Genomic DNA, 21,294 nt, shown 5'->3' with positions numbered 1-21,294 from the left:
AAGAGAAATTGGTTTCTCTGAATAATCTAAAATTGAAAAAAAAAATCAGTTATGTGTGAAACAATTTTTTCACTTTTGAAATGTTAAATTTTTCTTATGTATTTAATTAATATAAATCAATTCAAGTGTTAAATTGAAATAAATGTTTTAAGCTTTGTGAATAATTTATTTATTTTTATATTATTTTTGAACAAAATATTCTTTTAGACTAGTTCAATAATAAGATAATTTGAAGTGTTGAGAGTGAAAGAATTTTCAACTGCTAAATTTATTTATTAAAATGATGAAATATACATCTGATAATAACAACTGTGTTAACTTTTGTTTTGGCTAGTAAGAAGAATACAAACCTTAGAAATAAGAAACTAGAATAAACAACATTGGTTTTATTTCAACCGTTTTGAATTTGTAAAGATTCAAATACGCAAAGAGATAGAAAGATGTGGTGTAGCAATATAGTATAGCAGTTAGTTCTTGAATCGGTTGGCATATTCAGACACATCACTTTCCTACATATTCTCGGAGGACGGCAGCTTCACCTTTGCAGGTTCAGATGTCTTCACCATTCAGTTACCACTGTCACAACAATTGTAAACTCTCATCAGTAAGCAAATAAACACAGATGAATGTCGAAACTATAAAGCATGAGAGAGAAGATTACCCGGCAAATTTCTCGTAAGCCCACTCGCCAAAAGTCTCAGACTCTTCGGTGGCAGGTCCGGGAGCAGCGGCATCAGCAGCGGGTGCGTCGGCGTCCTTGTCAGATTTGTCACTTGACGCGGCAGAGTGCTTGGCAGAGTGCTTGCCAGAGTGCTTGTCAGAGTGTTTGGCAGAGTCCTTGGCAGAGTGTTTGGCAGAGTCCTTGGCAGAGTCCTTGGTAGAGTGTTTGGCAGAGTCCTTGGCAGAGTCCTTGGCAGAGTGTTTGGCAGAGTCCTTGGCAGAGTCCTTGGCAGAGTGTTTGGCAGAGTCCTTGGCAGAGTCCTTGGCAGAGTCCTTGGCGTCCTTGGCAGCTTTGACCGTCTCGGTGGCGACTTTCTTGGCCTTCTCTTCATTGGCTTTGGCGCTATCATGACTATCGCCCCAGCTCGCTCCAATGCACACGGCAAGGCACACCACCACAATAACGAACTTCATGTTTATGTTTTCCATTCTTAGGAATTTATTTGAAAAGCTTGTGTTTTATTCTTTTTTATTTTGCTTAATTTCTTTTTTATTTTGCTTAATTGATTTGCTAAAGGGTGTATTTATATGCGTAATGAGGCATAAGTTGATATGTTTGCGAGACTAATGGTGCGTGGTGATCGCTTTAACGGTTGGTTTTGGGTCATCAACCACACAATAACCCAAAGAAAACGCATTCAACACTTTGTGTTCTTATGGAGGAGAATTGTTATGTACAAATATCTTTACTCCTTAAAAAACATAATCTGATCAATATTTTTGTTATTTATTCCAAATCAAATTTATAATACTTATAATTTGATTAACTTTAAGATCAGTCATAAAACTAAACTCATAAGTTAAAATGAAAACACTAAGTCCATATATAAGAAATATAAAAAAATTATTGTCAAATTACTAACATAATTTTTTAAATTTAAAGAGTTAAAAGGCTATGTACTTGAAGTTTAATATTTTATAATTATATAGTGTTATATGTATATAACGTACATGATAGTATATGTAAAACTGAAGTTAGAAATGACGTGCTTCTAAAACATTTTTAGGATACATTTCTTTTTTTTTATCTTTAATTTGTTTCAATTTTACATTGTCACCTCTCAGATACTCATATACTCATGTTTGTTAAGATACAAGTATTTATATAAACAATTATAAGATTTGATAGTTTTCTAAAAATTATATTAAATTTCAAAATTTGATATTAAAATATTTTTTATACATTTTATAAAATACTTCACTAAAAAAATTTAATTTTACTAGAAATTTAATTAATAAAAGTTATTATAACCTTTAATAATACACTATAAGAAAAGCTAAAAGAAAAAGGAAATTGACTAACTTCCACTAAATCAACACCAGAAAAACGAAAATAAATATTAAAAGTAGCGTTGATCATAAAAACATTAAATTCACGTTAAAAAATATAAGAAAAAAAGAGTCAAATGTTAAAATAGCATCCACATAAAGGACGATCGTTATGGGTGTATAGAAGTGAACAATAAAAGAAAGTTTATTCCACACTACAATATTTTTAAAATTTGAAAATTAAATTAAGTATCATATAATTAAATGGAGGTTTAGCTTACATAAATAAATTATATTTGTGTTAGCGTCGCCATGACGTATAATGTTAGTTTACACTATTTTATTTAATGTAAAAAAAAACATAAAATTATTTGAAATAAGTAATTAGAGGTATTTAAGACAATCGTTCACTGCTGAGGAGGTAGGGGCTTAGTGATTTTCTTTGATTCTGTTTTAGGAATAATGGAATGTGTTTGGTTTCGTTTTTTTGTTCCATCATACGTGAATGCATTGTGAATAATCTTTGAGTTCCTAATGTTGTATTTTAAAGTATTGTGTTAGGTTTCTGTTGTTTTAATTTTACATTGTCTAAACTTTTGATTTAGCTTCTTTCTGATATAATCTTGGTCACTCACTGTTTTTGTTGTTGACGATGCTCCTGCTCCTCTTGAGGTGAAGATTGAAACTGAGAGTGGTGTGGGGTTTCAACTTGCTCCTCCTCCTGGCTGGCCAAAAATAATTGTTGTTAGACCAAAAGCTGCAGGAGGTATCAGAATAAAATTGGAGCCAATGCTTCATTGGTTTCTGTTCTCGCCGGCTCGACGTTGGTCGGAGTAAGGATGAACTTTTTTCGGATTTTCTTTTATTGTTCGATTGCCTAATGGATGAGACGCTTGGTGAATGGCCTCTAGGCTTCAACAGACCGATCTCCTGGGTGATGAGGAGGGTTTCACCAGTGATTGCACTCCGATGTTCAAGTCAGTGAGAGCACTCAATATAAGGTGTATGATAAAATATACTGCAAAGATGCAAATTAAGATACTCCTTGTGGGTGATCGTCTATTTATAAGCGTCCACGGGTTTGGATTTCAGACCTGGATCTTTCCCGGCATTAATGTGTCATTTCTCAGTAACACTCTATAAAATTTGGATATAAAGTATGTAAATCAGAATAGTTAATCGGCATAATCAGGGATATTGATGATAATATTTATTACGTTATCGGGGATATGAGCATTTATATTTATTACACTATCGGGAATACGTGTTTGCAGGACAAACGTTATACTTTCCTTTAGTGAGATTCGTTCTTTGCTGGCGTCGCGCGATACTGGGCCAAGGCCCAAAACAGGTCGTGTTTTTGGGCCTGTTCATTCGGTCGTGGCCTATGCCAAGTTCTCACGTCGTCACTTCCTCCTGATGGACCCTTAGTGAGCTCGGTCAAATACCTACCCGATTCGGAACAAGACAGTTTGAAATGCTTTGTTTAATTTGTATTAATTTGCACTAGTTCTTAAGGAGTAATGTGTTTCAGTCTTCACAACTTGTTTGCGTTTTTATTTCAATAAATATTGGATTTTACTCTTTTCTTTTCTGGGTATGTGATAAACTATGATGGGAGCAACAACAATGCTAGTAATTATTTTAAGGTTTGAAGCAAAAAGTTCATATTTTTTAGGTTCCAAAGTGTACTGGTAGGCTAAAACCGAGAGGTTTAGGCCGAGAACAACATTGAGTAAACAAGGGAAAAAGGTTGAAACCGAGAGGTTTAAACCGAAACCTGAAAGGATAATAAAAATCATAATAAAGCCCAATTTAAATAAGGAACTTGCACAAGGGGGTGTAAAAGTAATAAAAAGGTGTGAGAAGAAAGTCCAAAAGTACTGTAGAAGGCCCATCAACGAAACCCTATAAATAGGAGGTCAGCACAAGAAAAAGGTAGGAGTGATTTTATCTGATGAACGTTAAACCTTTTCTGACTTTGGCATCGGAGCGACTTGCAGGTACCCCCCACCTGTCGTGAGGAGAAGCCGAGAGCACCAGCCGAGAGGAGAAGCCAAGAGTTTTCATCCGAGAGGAGAAGCCAAGAGTTTTCATCAAGGAGAGAAGTACCCGGCCCAAGATAGTATTCAGCCCAAGATTGAAGGATTAGTCTTGATTAACCTATTTCAAGTGTTCTTGGTCCTTGTTGTAAGAACATTTTGGCGCCCACCGTGGGGCCGAGGGTCAATTGAGAAGGGTTAAAGACAAGATGAGTCAAGGAGGAGAACAAGGTGGAGATCGGGAAGACAATGTTAACATGCCAATGGCAATGTTGGTCCAATTACAAAAAGAATTCGAGATGTTAAAAAAGAATAATGAAGAAGAATTGAGTATGTTAAGAGCCGAAAACGCACACATGAGGAGAAAGTTACAAGAGGAAACGGTTTTGAATTCATCTTTCGAAACTGTCCAACCGGGGATACAAGTGAACGAGAGGATATATAATGAAAATTCTCAAACCAGAAGAAGATGGCTTGAAAACTCTGGGGTTTGTGCAGGAACATCTTCCAGAAAACATCCGTTTTATGATGTTATAGTCGATACTCCGTTGCCTGACAATTGGAAGAACTTAACCATTGACAAATATGATGGAAGTACGGATCCTGATGAGCATATTGCAATATATACTACTCAAATCAGCTTGTATACATGGAATGATGCTGTTATGTGCAGAGTATTTCCTACAACTCTGAAAGGGGCAGCATTGAGCTGGTTTACACGCCTCCCACCTTTGAGTATAGATTGTTTTGATATGTTGATAGAAAAGTTCGGTGCTCAATTTGCAACTAGTCGTCCCCATCATTTAACGTCAATCGCCTTAGTGAACATAAGACAAGAGAAAGGAGAGTCTTTAAGAATGTTCATGGAACGTTTTGGAAAGGTTGCTTTGGGAATCCGAAATCTTAGTCCAGAGGTCACCATGCATCATATGATAACGGCATTAAAACCGGGACCATTTGCCGATAGTCTTTGCAAGAAACCTGCGATCAATCTGGATGAACTAAGGCAACGGGCATCAAAATTTATGCAAATGGAAGAATTAAGGGAGTTTCGAAACCAAGTAAGGGTTGATGGAGGCGAGAAGAGGGTGACAGAAAGAGAACACCCGCCTGTTGCAAGAAGAGCCCGAGAAGAATTCAGAGCTCGAAAGTTCCAGCAATACACACCTCTAAATACGAACAGAGCAAGAATTTTACAGGAAGCCATGGCAGTTGAAATAATACCATCACCAAGAAAAGCAAGAACACCAGAAAGGGCAGACCGCACCAAACATTGTGAATATCATAAAAATCATGGTCATCATACAGAAGAATGTATTGGGTTGAAAGATAAAATAGAAGAGTTGATTCATGCCGGACAGTTAAAACGTTTTGTTCAAAGGGGAAATCCAAGAGTATGGTTGAGTCCAGAGAGAGATACGAGGGGGCGAGAGCTTGGTGAAAGAAGGGTTGAAAGGTTGGAAAGGAGAGAAAAACAAGTGGAAAAAAGAGACGAAAGAAGGGTTGGAAGGCCAGACGAAAGAAGAGATAGAATCTATCAAAACACTCAATCAGTAAGACGAAGCAGAGAGCGAAGTTTGGGAAGATCGGTTAGGGGGTTTATAAATACGATCTCAGGAGGTTTTTCTGGGAAGGAATCCTCATCTGCACGAAAGCAACATTGGAGAAATATCAGGTCTGTTAATCATGTTTTCAAAAGAAGAACTTTACCACCAATGCTTTTCACAGACGAAGACTTCCAAGAAATTGATCCAGATCATGATGATCCTATGGTAATCACGGTTGAAATAGCCGAATATGCTGTCATGAAGACCCTGGTTGATCAAGGGAGTTCGGTCGATATCTTGTTCTGGGATACGTTCAAAAGGTTACATTTGAGAGAAGAAGACATAGTGCCTTTTCGAGAGCAAATCATTGGCTTTTCAGGCGAAAGAGTTAACACAAAGGGATATGTTGATTTGGTGACAACATTTGGAAGAGGTAGCAAAGTTAGAAAAATTAAAATCCGATATCTGGTGGTGGATGCATCCACCTCATACAATGTGTTGCTAGGACGATCTTCCTTAAATAAGTTAGGAGCAATCGTGTCAACACCACATTTGGCCATGAAATTCCCAACAGAAAAAGGAGAGATAGCTACAGTTTATGTCAATCAAAGAGATGCTCGAGAATGTTATGCAGCAGGTTTAAAAATGAATTTGAAGGTGGATAAAGAGGCTGAAAAAATAGTAGCCATGGTGGACTTGGATCCCAGATTGAATGAGGAAAGGCTGGAACCGAAAGAAGAAACGACAGCAGTACTGTTAGGCCAAGACGACAGACAATGCACTTATGTAAGTGGAAGTATGCCTGATGAATTGCTTAGCAAACTTATCACACTGTTGCGTAGTAATAAGGATTTATTTGCCTGGCGGCCGTCTGATATCCCTGGAATTGATCCAGAGGTAATGTGTCACAAATTATCTGTTTGCCGTGAAGCAAAGCCAGTATCTCAAAAACGAAGAAAGTTAGGAGAAGAACGACGACAAGCAGCAATTGAAGAAACTCAAAAGTTAATACAAGCTGGTTTTATCCGAGAAGCTAAGTATACCACGTGGTTGTCTAATGTGGTACTCGTCAAAAAACCAAGTGGACAATGGAGAATGTGTACAGATTACACCGATTTGAACAAAGCTTGTCTGAAAGACACATATCCATTACCTAACATAGACCGACTAGTTGATGGGGCATCTGGCCAAGAGATGATGAGTTTCCTTGATGCTTATTCGGGGTATAATCAAATACAGATGTATGCACCTGATATCCCGAAAACAGCTTTCACCACTGATGTTGCAAATTATTGTTATAAAGTCATGCCTTTCGGCTTGAAGAATGCTGGGGCAACATACCAAAGATTGATGGACAAAGTGTTTAAAGAACAGATTGGAAAGAACCTATAAGTGTATGTTGATGACATGGTTGTTAAATCAAATGAGATACAGAAACACCTGGAAGACCTTGAAGAAGTGTTTGCTCAAATAAGGAAATACAATATTCGACTTAATCCAGAAAAATGCATTTTCGGCGTCAGAGGAGGAAAATTTTTGGGATTTATGTTGACAAACAGAGGAATTGAAGCTAATCCTGACAAATGTGAGGCAATCATGCAGATGGGAAGACCAAAAAACCTAAAAGAAGTGCAAAGGCTAGTAGGGAAGTTGAATTCACTATCAAGATTTCTGCCAATATTGGCTAAGAAAACTAAACCGATTATAAACTTGTTGAAAAAATCTGAAAATTTTGTGTGGAGTGAACAATGTGAGCAAGCTTTATCTCAAATAAAGAGCATGGTGGCTGAACCTCCAATTTTAGTAAAACCTGTACCCAATCAACCCATCATAGTCTACTTAGCTACTTCAAATGAAGCAATAGGAGCCGCTTTAATCCAAGAAAACCCAGAGCAGAAACCGATATATTTTGTGAGTAGAACCCTACAAAATGCCGAAACCAGATATCCCAAAGTTGAGAGAGTTGCCCTAACATTAGTGTATGCTGCAAGACGCCTTCGACCATACTTTCAGAATCATCAGGTAATAGTGAGAACAGATTTTCCAATATCTAAAATTTTAAAAAAACCAGAGCTTGCAGGTCGAATGGTGACATGGTCAATGGAGCTTTCGGAATATGGAATCAAATACGAACCAAGAGGACCAATCAAAGCCCAATCTCTTGCAGATTTTATCATTCAGATGCCAACATCAGCACAACAGGACCAGTGGACTTTGTATGTAGATGGCGCGTCAAGCAAAAGAGGAAGCGGAGCAGGAATAGTACTTGAAGGACCCGATAACTTCCAAGTCGAAATGGCGCTCAAATTCGAGTTCAAAACATCCAACAATCAGGCCGAATATGAAGCTCTTGTTGCAGGATTGTTATTAGCCAGAGACATGGGAGTGGAAAATGTCCTTTGCAAAACGGATTCACAGTTGTCGGTGGGACAAGTGCACGGGGAGTATCAGGTAAAAGACCCTTTGGTAATGAAATATTATCATAAAGTCTTAAATATTATGCAATGTTTTAACAAGGCCGAGATGAAATACATTCCAAGAGAATTAAATATGAAAGCAGATTCATTGTCTAAGTTAGCAAGCCAACAAAGACAAGTGCAACACAATTCCATCATACAACAAACCCTCAGTCATCCGACAGTTAGTCTCGACGAATGCTTCAATATTGTAACAACCAAAGATGACTGGATAAACACATACATCGAAATCATAAAGACCCAGGAGCAAGGTGTTCAGCCGAATGTCAAAATAGCAAAGAAAGTCGCTAATTTCATTCTAATCGGTGATGAGCTATATAAAAGGGGATACTCTACGCCCTTGTTAAAATGTTTGACCAAAGAACAAGCAGAATATGTGGTCAAAGAACTTCATGAAGGAATTTGTGGACTGCATTGTGGAGCTCGAACAATGGCAACAAAGGTTTGTAGAGCTGGTTATTATTGGCCAACAATCCGAGAGGACTGTGAAATTTATGTCAAAACATGTAGAAAATGCCAAGAGTTTGGGAGCTTAAATCATATCCCAGCGCAGGAGTTGCAAGAAATCATATCTCCATGGCCATTTGCAAAATGGGGAATTGATATACTTGGCCCATTCCCACTTGGACAAGGCCAAACAAAATTCATGATAGTAGCTGTAGACTACTTTACAAAATGGATAGAAGCAGAAGCATTGACAAAGATAACGGCACAGCAAGTCCAAACGTTTATATGGAAAAATATAATATGTCGATTCGGAATCCCACATACTATTGTAAGTGACAATGGCCGACAATTCATTGACAAAAAACTTATGGAATTTTATGCAGATTTGGGAATCAAGCCCACAACCACTTCGGTCGAACATCCACAAACGAATGGACAAGCTGAAGCCGCAAACAAGGTTATTCTTGGACAATTAAAAAAGAGGTTGGGGACTGCTAAAGGATTATGGGCAGAGAAATTACCGGAGATTTTATGGGCATATCGTTGCACACCGCAAACATCAACTGGAGAAACACCGTTCAATCTCACTTATGGAACAGACGCAATGTTACCAGTAGAAGTTAATGAACCCACATTAAGAAGACAAATGGAAGACTGGAATATCAACAATGAGTGTTTGAGAACCGATCTTGATCTTATTGAAGAACTTAGAGAAAAAGCAAAAATAAAAGAGACGGCAGTCAAACGAAGAGCAATGAAGAGATTTAATGCAAAATTCAGATTTAGGGCTTTTAAAGAAGGAGATCTGGTGTGGAGAATGCGAACTGATGCTCGAAAGGATCCACGACATGGAAAATTGGCATCCAATTGGGAAGGACCTTTTAGAGTGCTAGAAAACTTACAAAATGGAGCTTATAGGTTAGAAACTTTGGAAGAGAAAATGATACCGAGAACCTGGAATGCAAGTCATCTAAAATTTTATTTCAGTTAGAATAGATGTAAATTACTTATCATATAATGAAGAGGAATTCTCAAGAAACAATCCGTTTTGTTATCTTCCATTATGTACATATACATTCTTCGTCTCTCGGCCTTGGATGCTTTCACTTCAGGTGAAATCCCACCCGAAAATAGATTTACATAAACTCTCGGCTTTGGATGCTTTCACTTCAGGTGAAATCCCACCCGAGAATAGATTTACATAGTTTTTTTTTTGGGTTTGGATGCTTTCACTTCAGGTGAAATCCCACCCGAAAATAGATTTACATAAACTCTCGGCTTTGGATGCTTTCACTTCAGGTGAAATCCCACCCGAGAATAGATTTACATAGTTTTTTTTTTGGGTTTGGATGCTTTCATTCCAGGTGAAATCCCACCCGAGAATCGATTTACATAGCTTTTTCGGGCTTGGATGCTTTCATTTCAGGTGAAATCCCTCCCGAACAAACAAATATAATGCTCATTCTTGAAAACCTTCAAAACACACGAAAACCGAAAGATCAGAATTAGCTTTCGTTTTTTGAAAAACCCTGCTATCAGAATCTTCCTTTAAAATTTGTCAATCTTAAACATTTTATCTCAAACGAAAACCGAAAGATCAGAGCTAAAACACAATTCCAAAAACCGAAAGTCACTCGTACAACTTACATTACTAAACCGACAGTTGCATATTCCAGTCAATAATATATCAATTACGAATCAACCTTAATAAATTAAAGGTTTTTTTTTAATAATTTTATACTTCACAATTTTTTGACAAATAAAAAAAAAACACCGAAAGGTCCAAGTCATAACAGTTAATATCTTCATGCTCCAACAAAATGTCGTCTTTAAACTAATAATAGAAACCGAGAGGTAAACTCCAATAATTCTAACATTTCTAACGCTTTCAACAAAAGAACTGAAAATTAGCAAGCCTCAACGATTATAACAAAATTATCAGAACATAACAGGATAAAATTACGATGATAACCACAAAAGCTTAAACATTTATATTAACAAAAGTTCCCAAAAAAAAGGAATTACATCACGAATGCAAATATCCAACAAAGCTTAGCATTCCAAAACAATTATACTTCTCCACAAGTAACCGAGAAGTATCCGACAAACTAAACCTTAAAACCCTATACCTAATTTTCAATATTAATATCTTCAGCATCATTATCTGGAATCTCATTAGTAGGAACTAGCTCACCATTATAAAAGTCCTTCTTAACATCAAAATTACCTTCATCAATAGGAATTTTATAAAAGTATTTTGCTTGTTGAAGAGCCTTCTCAAAGCCAAGTTTGTGTTGTTCAAATATAAAACTTTCGGCTTCAAAAACATTGGTCTTTAGCTGATTAATCTCCTCATCCATAAGTTTGATGGTGTTCTTGTCAGATTCATTAGCAGAAGATAGCGCCGATACCTTCTCGGTCAAAAGTTGATTCTCCTTGCACAATTGAGCATTCTCCGTAATACATTTCAGGTTTTCATTCTTCAAATCAGAAATTTCTTTTCCAAGACCTTCATTTTCGATTTCTTGTTGTTCTTTCTGTTCTACCACCTTCTCTAACTTTAATGATAAAGAGTTCATTCTATCCTTATACTCAGCAAGATCATTCTTTAGCTTCTCAAATTCGGACAACGACACGCAGTTTCCATTCTTCTCTTTCATCATTTTTCCAATCAAAAGATTTCTACTTGATAATTCAATAACAGAATCCGCTAATGAAGCAGCATCCATATTTTTCAGCATATTGTAAGTTGATTCACTAAAAGATGTTTGAACGAATTTTGCATATTTATTCGTAGCACTAAAAATCGTTTCGGGAAGAGGTTCACATGAAACATTTCCACTATGGCGATGGCGCCGAGAAGATGAATGTGACTTCTTGCTGCTCCTATCCCGTTTCTTTGATTTCTTCGAAGGACCAGCAACATCAACATTACTTGTCGGTTCCACCACGTCAACATTAGCAACTGGCTCCACGTTTTCTACTTCCACAACAGGATTTACCACATTTTCGCGTCGGGGAGTAACATCACCCACTTTGTTAAGCAGTTTCGAAAAGTAAGATCGAGCTTTCGGATTAGTACTTGCCATCAGAGCTGAAAATCAATAAAAAATTTAGCGAAGTTAAAAAACTTATCCTAAAAAGCAAGAAAATGCGGAATAACCACGTACCAGTAAGATCTTCTCGAGGATGTGATGAAGTATACAACTGAAGCAAAGCACGAGTGGGAACTTGATACGAGAAATGACTAAAAACTTCAATAACATGACGATCGGCCACACCCATCGAATGAAAGGATATTGAGTTAAACTTCACAGGATCTTTCGTCCAATACAGAGGAAATTTTGGAGAATTTCCATTAAAGAAATATTCTCTTCCTAGTGGCTCTATTAGAATTCTGAAAAAACTTCCTTTAAAATCCTTATACGACGACGTAAAAGGCTTAAGAAAACACACATTGGACTTGCTAATAAGGGATAGCCACCCTGGTCGTTTACCAGGCCGAGAACTATAATAGTATAGAAACGCAGAAGGACTAGGAGAAAGTGACAATAATTTACACAAAATACTGAATGCTTGCATCGCAGCCCAACCATTAGGATGAAGCTGAGTAGGAGCAACATTAAGAAAATTAAGAACACCCATTTGAAAATTGTTCAAAGGCAATCGAATATGAAGATCTCTGAAAAAGCAAGCATAAAAATAAAAAAAAAATCATAGCTATCACCTTCTCGGCCATGACACACATTATCAACATCACCAACACGCCGAAATGAAATGATATCATTTTCAATATCAGAATAATAAATTTGAGAACGGGAAAGAAAACTCCGAAGTTCGTTAGCAGAACGATACTTCGAGAAATACTCTCGGACTTTAGGATTGACCCATTGATAACCAGGACGAAGGTTTTTCTGGGGTACGATAAATCCAAATTCTTGAGGAACATCAACAGCAGGAGCTCCACTTGAATCATTCATACAAGATGGAGTAGCAGAAGAAGATTTTGACTCAGGAGGAACTTCTTCTCGAACCACTCGGCCAGTTGATTCACCACCCGCGCTTGAAAATTCATCAGTAGCAGAAGAACTTGAAAGAGACATTACCTTCGCAAGAATTGAACGAAGATTGACAATATGCTTCCTTCTAAACAGCAGCAAAGCTCACACAATCATAAAAAACCCAATGGCAAACCTATTTATAGCCCAGGCAAAACCCTAGAATTTCAAACGATATAAACAATGTGGCACCATTCAAACATATGTCATCTAACGGTCAAAATAGCAAGTTCCTGTCAAGTCATGAAAACTGAGCAAAATAAAGCGCAGAAATCAAAGCGTTCCATATCAAATCAAATCAAACGTCAAACATTATTATATTATATTAAGACACAAATATTTCTTTAAACTTGAAATAAAAATATTTTTGTCTCGGGGGCTAGTGTACTGGTAGGCTAAAACCGAGAGGTTTAGGCCGAGAACAACATTGAGTAAACAAGGGAAAAAGGTTGAAACCGAGAGGTTTAAACCGAAACCTGAAAGGATAATAAAAATCATAATAAAGCCCAATTTAAATAAGGAACTTGCACAAGGGGGTGTAAAAGTAATAAAAAGGTGTGAGAAGAAAGTCCAAAAGTACTGTAGAAGGCCCATCAACGAAACCCTATAAATAGGAGGTCAGCACAAGAAAAAGGTAGGAGTGATTTTATCTGATGAACGTTAAACCTTTTCTGACTTTGGCATCGGAGCGACTTGCAGGTACCCCCCACCTGTCGTGAGGAGAAGCCGAGAGCACCAGCCGAGAGGAGAAGCCGAGAGCACCAGCCGAGAGGAGAAGCCGAGAGCACCAGCCGAGAGGAGAAGCCAAGAGTTTTCATCCGAGAGGAGAAGCCAAGAGTTTTCATCAAGGAGAGAAGTACCCGGCCCAAGATAGTATTCAGCCCAAGATTGAAAGATTAGTCTTGATTAACCCATTTCAAGTGTTCTTGGTCCTTGTTGTAAGAACACAAAGTGATAATATGTGAGCTTTGGCTTGAATGTTTATGGGCAAAAGTAATTCATTGTGGTACACGGTGGTAAGTTGGACATTTGATTTGATGCTTGTAATGGGTTACTTTTGGTAGATTTTACCTTTTTCCTAGGTATGCATAACCATTATCATTATAGATTTGTTTTTGATATGTAACAAATTCCTTTTTGATGAGCAGACCACTGTAATTGATCCATCAGGTGTTGGAGCCTTAGAAACTGCACTGGAGCAGCACAATATTAGTGAATTTAACAAGGATGGTAATTGGTGAATTTCTTGATGATTTTGGGTTGTTCTTATTGGTTTTAAGGTATACCTCAAAGATGTTGCTTGCTGCAATTGATGAGAATCACCAGGCTACATATTTTTTTTATTAAGATTGGGGGATTTTTCATCCCTGGATGACTTAATTCTTCTTAATGCCTATCTTTTCTTGCAGAATAAGTGTAATGTGGGTTATGCTTTTATCAACAAGGTGTCTCCTTCACACATTATCAACATAGTACCAGGTAATGTGATTACTATCAATTACAATTGCAAGATTACTGCATGAACACATTGGTTATGAGCTAAGAAGTCATGCAAATCTTAAAATTTTAAGATTTTAAAGTCATATAGCCTATAGGACTGTGTATATGTTGCTCTTACCTTTACGTAGAAGATGTAGTAAATAATATGCTTATTTGTGATCATCTTGATCTTTAATTTCATCCAGTTGTCGAGTTACATTACCACGCCCAAAATATGAATATGCCACAATTTTTTACTTCCTTAATAGATATACTTGTATAGACTATGTTTTCCATCTCCTGTACATTCTATAATTTACATCCTTCCCCTATTTGCTTGTAGATTATAGTCACTAAATAACTACGTGACTTAGCACCATTGTTTGGAAGGTGTCTTTGTGACATTCTAACTTAATAGTTATGCTTCAAATTGAGTTCGTTCTACTTTCAAATTGGTATGAACCTGTCAGATAGTGGATTAAACCTTGTTAGAAAGCAAGTCACATATTTCAAACAATTTATGGAGTGTTTTTCTTACTTATTTATGGTCCTTCACGACAAATGATGGTTGATAAAGGCTTCAAGTATAATGGTTGTGGGTTTTGTTCCAACACAACTGATTTTTTTATCAGCCAAAAAAGAAGAAATAATGAAGGTATTTCAGGGATACCTCAACTCTTATACAAAAAGTCAAACACTCCACCTCACACAAAAGTCCTGAACTTCACTCCTCAAACTAAAGAGACCAAGCTCTTCCAAGCTTACCTCTATTTAACCATTCACACATCTAACTTTTACTCTTATCGGTAGACCTCACACAGCCTACTGGTTCAAGACACCAATCAAAATAAGAAAAACATGTTACTTTTACCTTCGCAGTTACCCACGACTAGACCTTAAGTTGTGTCATCGTGAATATTTCATGATGATCTATTCTTCCACTCCTAAAATCTTCTTATAACTTTGCTTCCACAGTTCTCATACTTTTGCTATTCACATGCAAGACCATATTTGATTGACAACTTCACTTTCCTTAATCATCCTGAATTGTGTGAAGTGTTTTTTTGGTTGATGATGAACCGTTGATGTCATACTCACCCATTCATAGCATTTAGACCACGCCAACCAAGCTACCCTGCATATACAAAAGAGATGTGACATTATTTTCGCTTCCTCCCCACACATGTTACAAGTTTGTGAGGGGTGGGAGAATTCATATAGTTTGCATAACGTAATGTCGTTAGTAATTATAAACTATATAATGTATATTTATTCCCTCACTTCAATGTGTGTTATTGATTTATTTAATAACATTTATTTTGACTTCTAGTAGTGCAATAAGCAATCTAGAAATTATGAGTGTGGTTACTATGTCATGAAGTGGCTATCAACTATTGTGCAATCTGAAATTGATGGAGGTTTGGATAAGGTAATACATCAATACACAAAGACATTAAAATTTGGTGTTCATTATTTATGGACTAACTCAAAAATATTTCAAATGTCACAGGTTTTCAATGACCCACGGTCGCTAGACTGAGAAGCACTGGAGTATGTAAATACAATATGATCAAAATATTTTGTAACCATGTATAACACCTTAGAATAAATGAATAATTAGAATGACATTATAAGTCTTTTATATTTAAATTAAGATGTTATATGTAATCAAAATTTTGTTACAATGTATGATTTTGTCTGGAATATTAATACATTATGCAAAATGAAAGCATATATAGCAATACTGAAAAATTTCTAAAAAAAAAAACTCTTTTAACGATAATTATGGACCAAAATTTTCTTTAAAAAAACTTCACTAAGTTACTTTTAACGATGGTTTTAAATAAAACCATCCTTAAAAGTCCCTCAGAATTACTTTTACCGACGATCCCAGAGTAGAAAATTTTTTAAAACTAAGCTAGCATTCATGGTTTTATAATCGTCGTTAAAAGTCATTAATTTATAATGACATCTTCATTAACAACTGTTAAAAAATCATCTTCAAATGTTATTTTTAATCGTCGTTCAAAGTTGTTTCTAAAGTAGTGTATCATTCTTTAATATAAATTACATATATAATTTTATGATAAAATTAAAAAAAAAATATACATAATTTTATAATAAAATTAAAAAATGCATATATACACAAGCTTATGATAAAATTAAAAATGTACATAAATTTATGATATAATTAAAAAATGTGGATACACATAAGTTTATGATAAAATTGAAAAATAAGATACACATAAGTTTATGGTAAAATAAAAAAAAATATGAATACAAATAAGTTTGTGATAAAACTCAAAAATACAAAATTTATTTATTTACATTTTTTAAATATATATTAGGTACAAGATACACATAAGTTTGTGATAAAATTAAAATCTGCAGATACATATAAGTTTATAATAAATTTAAAAATGCACATACACACAAGTTTATAATAAAATTAAAAAATGTGGATACACAACTTATGTGTATCTACTTTTTTAAAATATATAGGTGGGAGATACACATAGAATAAAGGGAGAAGAATGAGATTTGAAGGAAAAAAAAAAAATTGGTTGAATGGTTGAAAAGAAGTGATCTTGCAAATGATAAAGGATACCATTGTGTATTCCTTTCACCATTTCTATTTAAATCCAAAAAATCAAATTCAAAATTGCTTTGTGAATCAAATTCAAAACTACTCCATGACAATAATAATGACGAAATGACCAAATAATTTTTCTGATAATTTTGAATTTTAAAATATAAAATAATATAATGAGATATATTAGATAGGTAAAATGGAAAAAAAAAAGTTGTGCACACCAAAATGTGGTTACTTTACTGGTACGGTCTGCACGACGAGATCTTGACTCGGCATCCGGTTCAGTCTGACTTACATGATCACTAGCAAGGTTGATTAATAACTCAACATTTGTTAATCTCCTTTTATTAGGCTCATTAACCACAATGAGCCCACAATAATCATATAAATTAACACAAATCCCAATGGATCAAGTATGCCACCATCTGAGACCGAAGCGAGCAAGAAGGAGGAGTGGAAGAGCGAAAAGGTGAGAGTTCAGCTGAGATAAAGGAGTGAAGTGCAGACCAATCGACGAACTTAAGGAGTGATTTTAATCGTTCTTTTGGTTCCAACTCTGTTCAAAAACAGTTACCAATCATTTTGAGGAGGAATCTCTTTTATATATGGGTATAGATAATAATATATATTAAAATTTTAAATTGATGAAATAAATATTATTAAAATATTATTATTTTGAGTTATGGAAAGTGAATATATTTTTTTTTAGTGTTAATCACCTTTTTTATAAAATAACTACCCAAATAACTTTTTATATTATTTATCGACATATCACCTTTTATAGTTAATGGTGAGAAATCAGTTTCTCTGGTTAATCTAAAATTGAAAAAGAAAAATCGGTTAAGTGTGAAACAATTTTTCACTTTGGGAATTTTCTAGACGTTAAATTTTTCTTATGTATTTAATTAATATAAGTTTATTGAAGTGTTAAATTGAAAAAAAAAATTTAAGATTTGTGAATAATTTATTTATTATTATATTATTTTTTAAGAAATTATTATTTAGACTAGTTGAATAATAAGTTAATTTTGAAGTGTTGAGAGTGAAAGAATTTTCAACAGCTAAATTTATTTATTAAAATGATGAAATATACATCTATAATAATTGTGTTAACTTTTGTTTTGGCTAGTAAGAAGAAGAGAAACCTTAGAATAAGAAACTAGAATAAACAAGTGTAGTCTTATTTCAACAGTTATGAATTTGTAAAGATTCAAATACATAAAGAGATAGAAAGATGTGGTGTAGCAATATAGTATAACTGTTAGTTCTTGAATCCGTTGGCATATTCAGACACATCACCTTCCTACATATCCTAGGAGGACGGCGGCTTCACCTTTGCAGGTTCAGGCGTCTTCACCATTTCAGTTACCACTGTCACAACAATTGTAAACTCTCATCAGTAAGCAAATAAACACAGATGAATGTCGAAACTATAAAGCATGAGAGAGAATATTACCCGGTAAATTTCTCGTAAGCCCACTCGCCAAAAGTCTCAGACTCTTCGGTGGCTGGTCCGGGAGCAGGGGCATCAACAGCGGGTGCTTCGGCGACCTTGTCAGATTTGTCACTTGACGCGGCAGACTGCTTGGCAGAGTGCTTGCCAGAGTGCTTGGCAGAGTGCTTGCCAGAGTGTTTGGCAGAATCCTTGGCAGCTTTGATTATCTCGGCGGCGGCTTTCTTGGCCTTCTCTTCATTGGCTTTGGCGCCATCATGAATACCGGCCCAGCTCGCTCCAATGCACACGGCAAGGCACACCACCACAATAACGAACTTCATGTTTATGTTTTCCATTCTTAGGAATTTATTTGAAAAGCTTGTGTTTTATTCTTTTTTATTTTGCTTAATTTCTTTTTTATTTTGCTTAATTGATTTGCCGAAGGGTGTATTTATATGCGTAATGAGACATAGGTTGATATGTCTGCGAGACTAATGGTGCGTGGTGATCGCTTTAACGATTGGTTTTGGGTCATCAACCACACAATAACCCAAAGAAAACGCATTGTTGAGGATCAACACTTTGTGTTCTTATGGAGGAGAATGGTTACGTACAAATATATCGGTTTCTTTTCACTCTGGGAATATTTTAGACGTTAAATTTTTCTTATGTATTTAGTTAATATAAGTTTATTCAAGTGTTAAATTGAAATCAATGTTTTAAGCTTTATGAATAATTTATTTATTTTTAAACAAATTATTATTTTAGACTAGTTCAATAATAAGTTAATTTTGAAGTGTTTAGAGTGAAACAATTTTCAAGTGCTAAATTTATTTATTAAAATGATGAAATATACATCTGATTGTGTAACTTTTGTTTTGGCTAGTAAGAAGACAAACCTTTAGAAATAGGAAAGTAGAATAAACAATAATGATTTTATTTCAACAGTTATGAATTCAGAAAGATTCAAATACATAAAGAGATAGAAAGAGGTGGAGTAACAATATAGTTATAGCAGTAACTTCTTGAATCTGTTGGCATATAGACACATCACCTTCCTACATATCCAAAAACTCCACAAAGACAACACCAAGAACAAGAACAAGGGGCAGCACCCACGTTCCACTTACACCAATTCTCATACCTCCTGAGGTCACAGTAGGAACAACCTGCGTCGACGAAGCCGAAGATTCCTCAGAGGACGGCGGCTTCACCTTTGCCGGTTCAGGCGTCTTCACCGTTTCATTAACCGGCGCCGGCGCAAGAGTTGGTGCAGCAACGATTGTCTTCTTCTTAGTAGCGAAAAACTCGGAAGGAAGAAGCACCTTACCCACCTTGTAAACAGCAAGATGCTTATCCATGTATACGATCCCATTGATGGTGGTGTTAACTTGTCCCGTGGAGATGTTAACGCTGCCGCCGTAACTTATGACATCGAGTTCCACCTTCCCGGGCTTGTTTCCGGCGAGGGTTCGTACGGGGTTGGTGAGGGTGTCGAAGCTGGCGCTGGAGATGAAGTCGGGGAGGACGTGGAACTGGACGAGCTTGAGTTTCTGGCCGTCGGAGAGCGTGTTGAGGAAGCCCGGTGGGAGCTCCGAGAAGGCGCCGTCTTCGGGTGCGAGAATGGTTAAGCCACCGGATTTTATGGTAATGAGTTGGGAGTTGAGTTGGTTGATCAGTTGCGTGGTTTTCATGAGGCGGAGGAAGATGTTGAAGGAGTTCGTTTGTCTTAGGACTGATGCTATGTCGGTAGCGCCGGGAGTGTTGTCGGTGGGAGGCGGCTGGGGTAGGGTGGGAGTCAAGGGTTTTGTTGGGGCGGCGGCCGGCGCGGTGGTCGGAGATAGAGGTGTTAGAGCGGTTGCATGCAAGAGGGAAAACAGAAGTGCAAATGAGATGGGTAAAGGAGGGTGTTTTGTCATTTTTGAGAAACTAAGGTTGTGAGGGTGTTAGTTTGGCGGTTGTAATGATGAGTGTTTGGTTGGTTGGTTGGTTGATGTGTTGGAGAGATGAAATGAGGGGGTTTATATAGTGTGGATTGTTGATAAGGAGTAGCAGGTAAATGGCTTGGTTAATTGTGAGTTGTGTTGTTGTGTTGGGATATAATTAAGGTGTTGGATCATATGAGATGAATATGTGAATAAGATGTGAGAAGAGTTGGATTCATTGTTGGAAGGAGATTAAGGTAGGGCGTCAATGAGGATTGAAACAAGGAAGCACTTTTCTATTTGTTTTATTTTGCTTGAGAAGGATCTATAAATTACATGGGATACAAATAAATGTAATTGTGGTTTGTTTTGTGGATTGTGTGATGTATCAAAGACACTAAGGATCTTTACTTTAATATGTTGTCACCAACCTTTATCAAATCTTAGTGGATGCATTAGATTGCAGTATGTAACTCTGAATAAAACATCAAACTCAGATGTGGTGAGCTGCTGAAAGACACATAACACTTTTGTTGATCAAATTGTGCAAAGAAAGAAAGGAAACAAAAATAGAGGTTACAGTGGAGCCCTCATACATCTTGGTAACAAATAACTGTTCTATAATATTACGCACGCGATTAATTTGACACGATCGGCCATTAGAAAGACATGAAGATACACTTCAGTAAAAATACACACAAAAATCAATGATTCATAAAAAAAATCTTAAAATTCATTTGAAACTGTATCATTTGGATAGCAGAGTGGACGATACCGGCTCTCCCGGCTCTCCTAATCCGTTTAGATTCATTCTACATAACTCACAACCTACACGGGTCAAGTACAGAACGACACGAGTTGATCCACACATTTAAAAAAAATTATGCATCCCCACAATTTCTTTTTGTAGTCTCATATTCTAAAATTTTTTAAAATTATTTATTCTAAATTTTATAATCTGAAATACAAATTTGTATTATGGATTGTACAATTTAAAATATTGTACAATCCGAAAACAAAATTTTAACTTTCAAATTTTATAATTTGAGAAGTCTTTGAATTCCATATTCTGGAATTAAAGAAAAAATATTTGATGAAAAATGTCACAGGGTAATTTGAGTATTTTCTGAAGTACAGGGTGCAAGAAGAAAAACATGGAAGTGAAAAAGAAACTACTATCAATCCTTAATTCATAACACATGTACATTCACAAAATTCGATAAATATTTTTTAATATTTAATAATATTTTTTATCTTTCTGAAATGCATACATTGTTTAAGTTTCAATATTCATTGAATTTT

At 35.9% G+C, this 21,294-nt stretch overlaps 4 protein-coding genes across 4 annotated transcripts; 1 reads left to right on the top strand and 3 right to left on the bottom strand.

The window, feature by feature from the left end:
* Window positions 1-249: 249 nt before the first annotated feature.
* On the bottom strand, window positions 250-1,211 carry LOC137834534 (uncharacterized). The gene is made up of 2 exons (XM_068642560.2): window positions 662-1,211; window positions 250-576 (listed from the first exon to the last, which is right to left on the bottom strand). The coding sequence occupies exons 1-2, from the start codon at window positions 1,147-1,149 to the stop codon at window positions 567-569; spliced, it is 498 nt and encodes a 165-aa protein (XP_068498661.2). The 5' UTR covers window positions 1,150-1,211; the 3' UTR covers window positions 250-566.
* A 3,029-nt stretch (window positions 1,212-4,240) lies between these two features.
* On the top strand, window positions 4,241-6,970 carry LOC150027629 (uncharacterized). The gene has a single exon (XM_090302960.1). It carries the CDS (start codon window positions 4,241-4,243, stop codon window positions 6,968-6,970), a length of 2,730 nt encoding a protein of 909 aa, XP_090159086.1.
* Window positions 6,971-17,792: 10,822 nt separating this feature from the next.
* LOC137834533 (uncharacterized) lies at window positions 17,793-18,476 on the bottom strand. Its single transcript, XM_068642559.1, has 2 exons — window positions 18,089-18,476; window positions 17,793-18,003 (listed from the first exon to the last, which is right to left on the bottom strand). Exons 1-2 carry the CDS (start codon window positions 18,421-18,423, stop codon window positions 17,994-17,996), a joined length of 345 nt encoding a protein of 114 aa, XP_068498660.1. The 5' UTR covers window positions 18,424-18,476; the 3' UTR covers window positions 17,793-17,993.
* A 507-nt stretch (window positions 18,477-18,983) lies between these two features.
* LOC137835742 (fasciclin-like arabinogalactan protein 11) lies at window positions 18,984-20,046 on the bottom strand. The gene has a single exon (XM_068644377.2). It carries the CDS (start codon window positions 19,984-19,986, stop codon window positions 19,126-19,128), a length of 861 nt encoding a protein of 286 aa, XP_068500478.1. The 5' UTR covers window positions 19,987-20,046; the 3' UTR covers window positions 18,984-19,125.
* Between the last annotated feature and the right edge of the window lie 1,248 nt (window positions 20,047-21,294).

This window comes from Phaseolus vulgaris, chromosome 5, assembly GCF_051622355.1.
Source record: "Phaseolus vulgaris cultivar YP4 chromosome 5, ASM5162235v1, whole genome shotgun sequence".
Classification (NCBI taxonomy): Eukaryota; Viridiplantae; Streptophyta; class Magnoliopsida; order Fabales; family Fabaceae; genus Phaseolus; species Phaseolus vulgaris.
The sequence above is the reverse complement of the archived record's forward strand: the minus strand, read 5'-3'. Positions and strand labels throughout refer to the sequence as shown.

Bases quoted from the DNA above. Each gene is read 5' to 3' on its own strand.
- LOC137834534 (XM_068642560.2), bottom strand. From the start codon at position 1,149: ATGGAAAACATAAACATGAAGTTCGTTATTGTGGTGGTGTGCCTTGCC.
- LOC150027629 (XM_090302960.1), top strand. From the start codon at position 4,241: ATGAGTCAAGGAGGAGAACAAGGTGGAGATCGGGAAGACAATGTTAAC.
- LOC137834533 (XM_068642559.1), bottom strand. From the start codon at position 18,423: ATGGAAAACATAAACATGAAGTTCGTTATTGTGGTGGTGTGCCTTGCC.
- LOC137835742 (XM_068644377.2), bottom strand. From the start codon at position 19,986: ATGACAAAACACCCTCCTTTACCCATCTCATTTGCACTTCTGTTTTCC.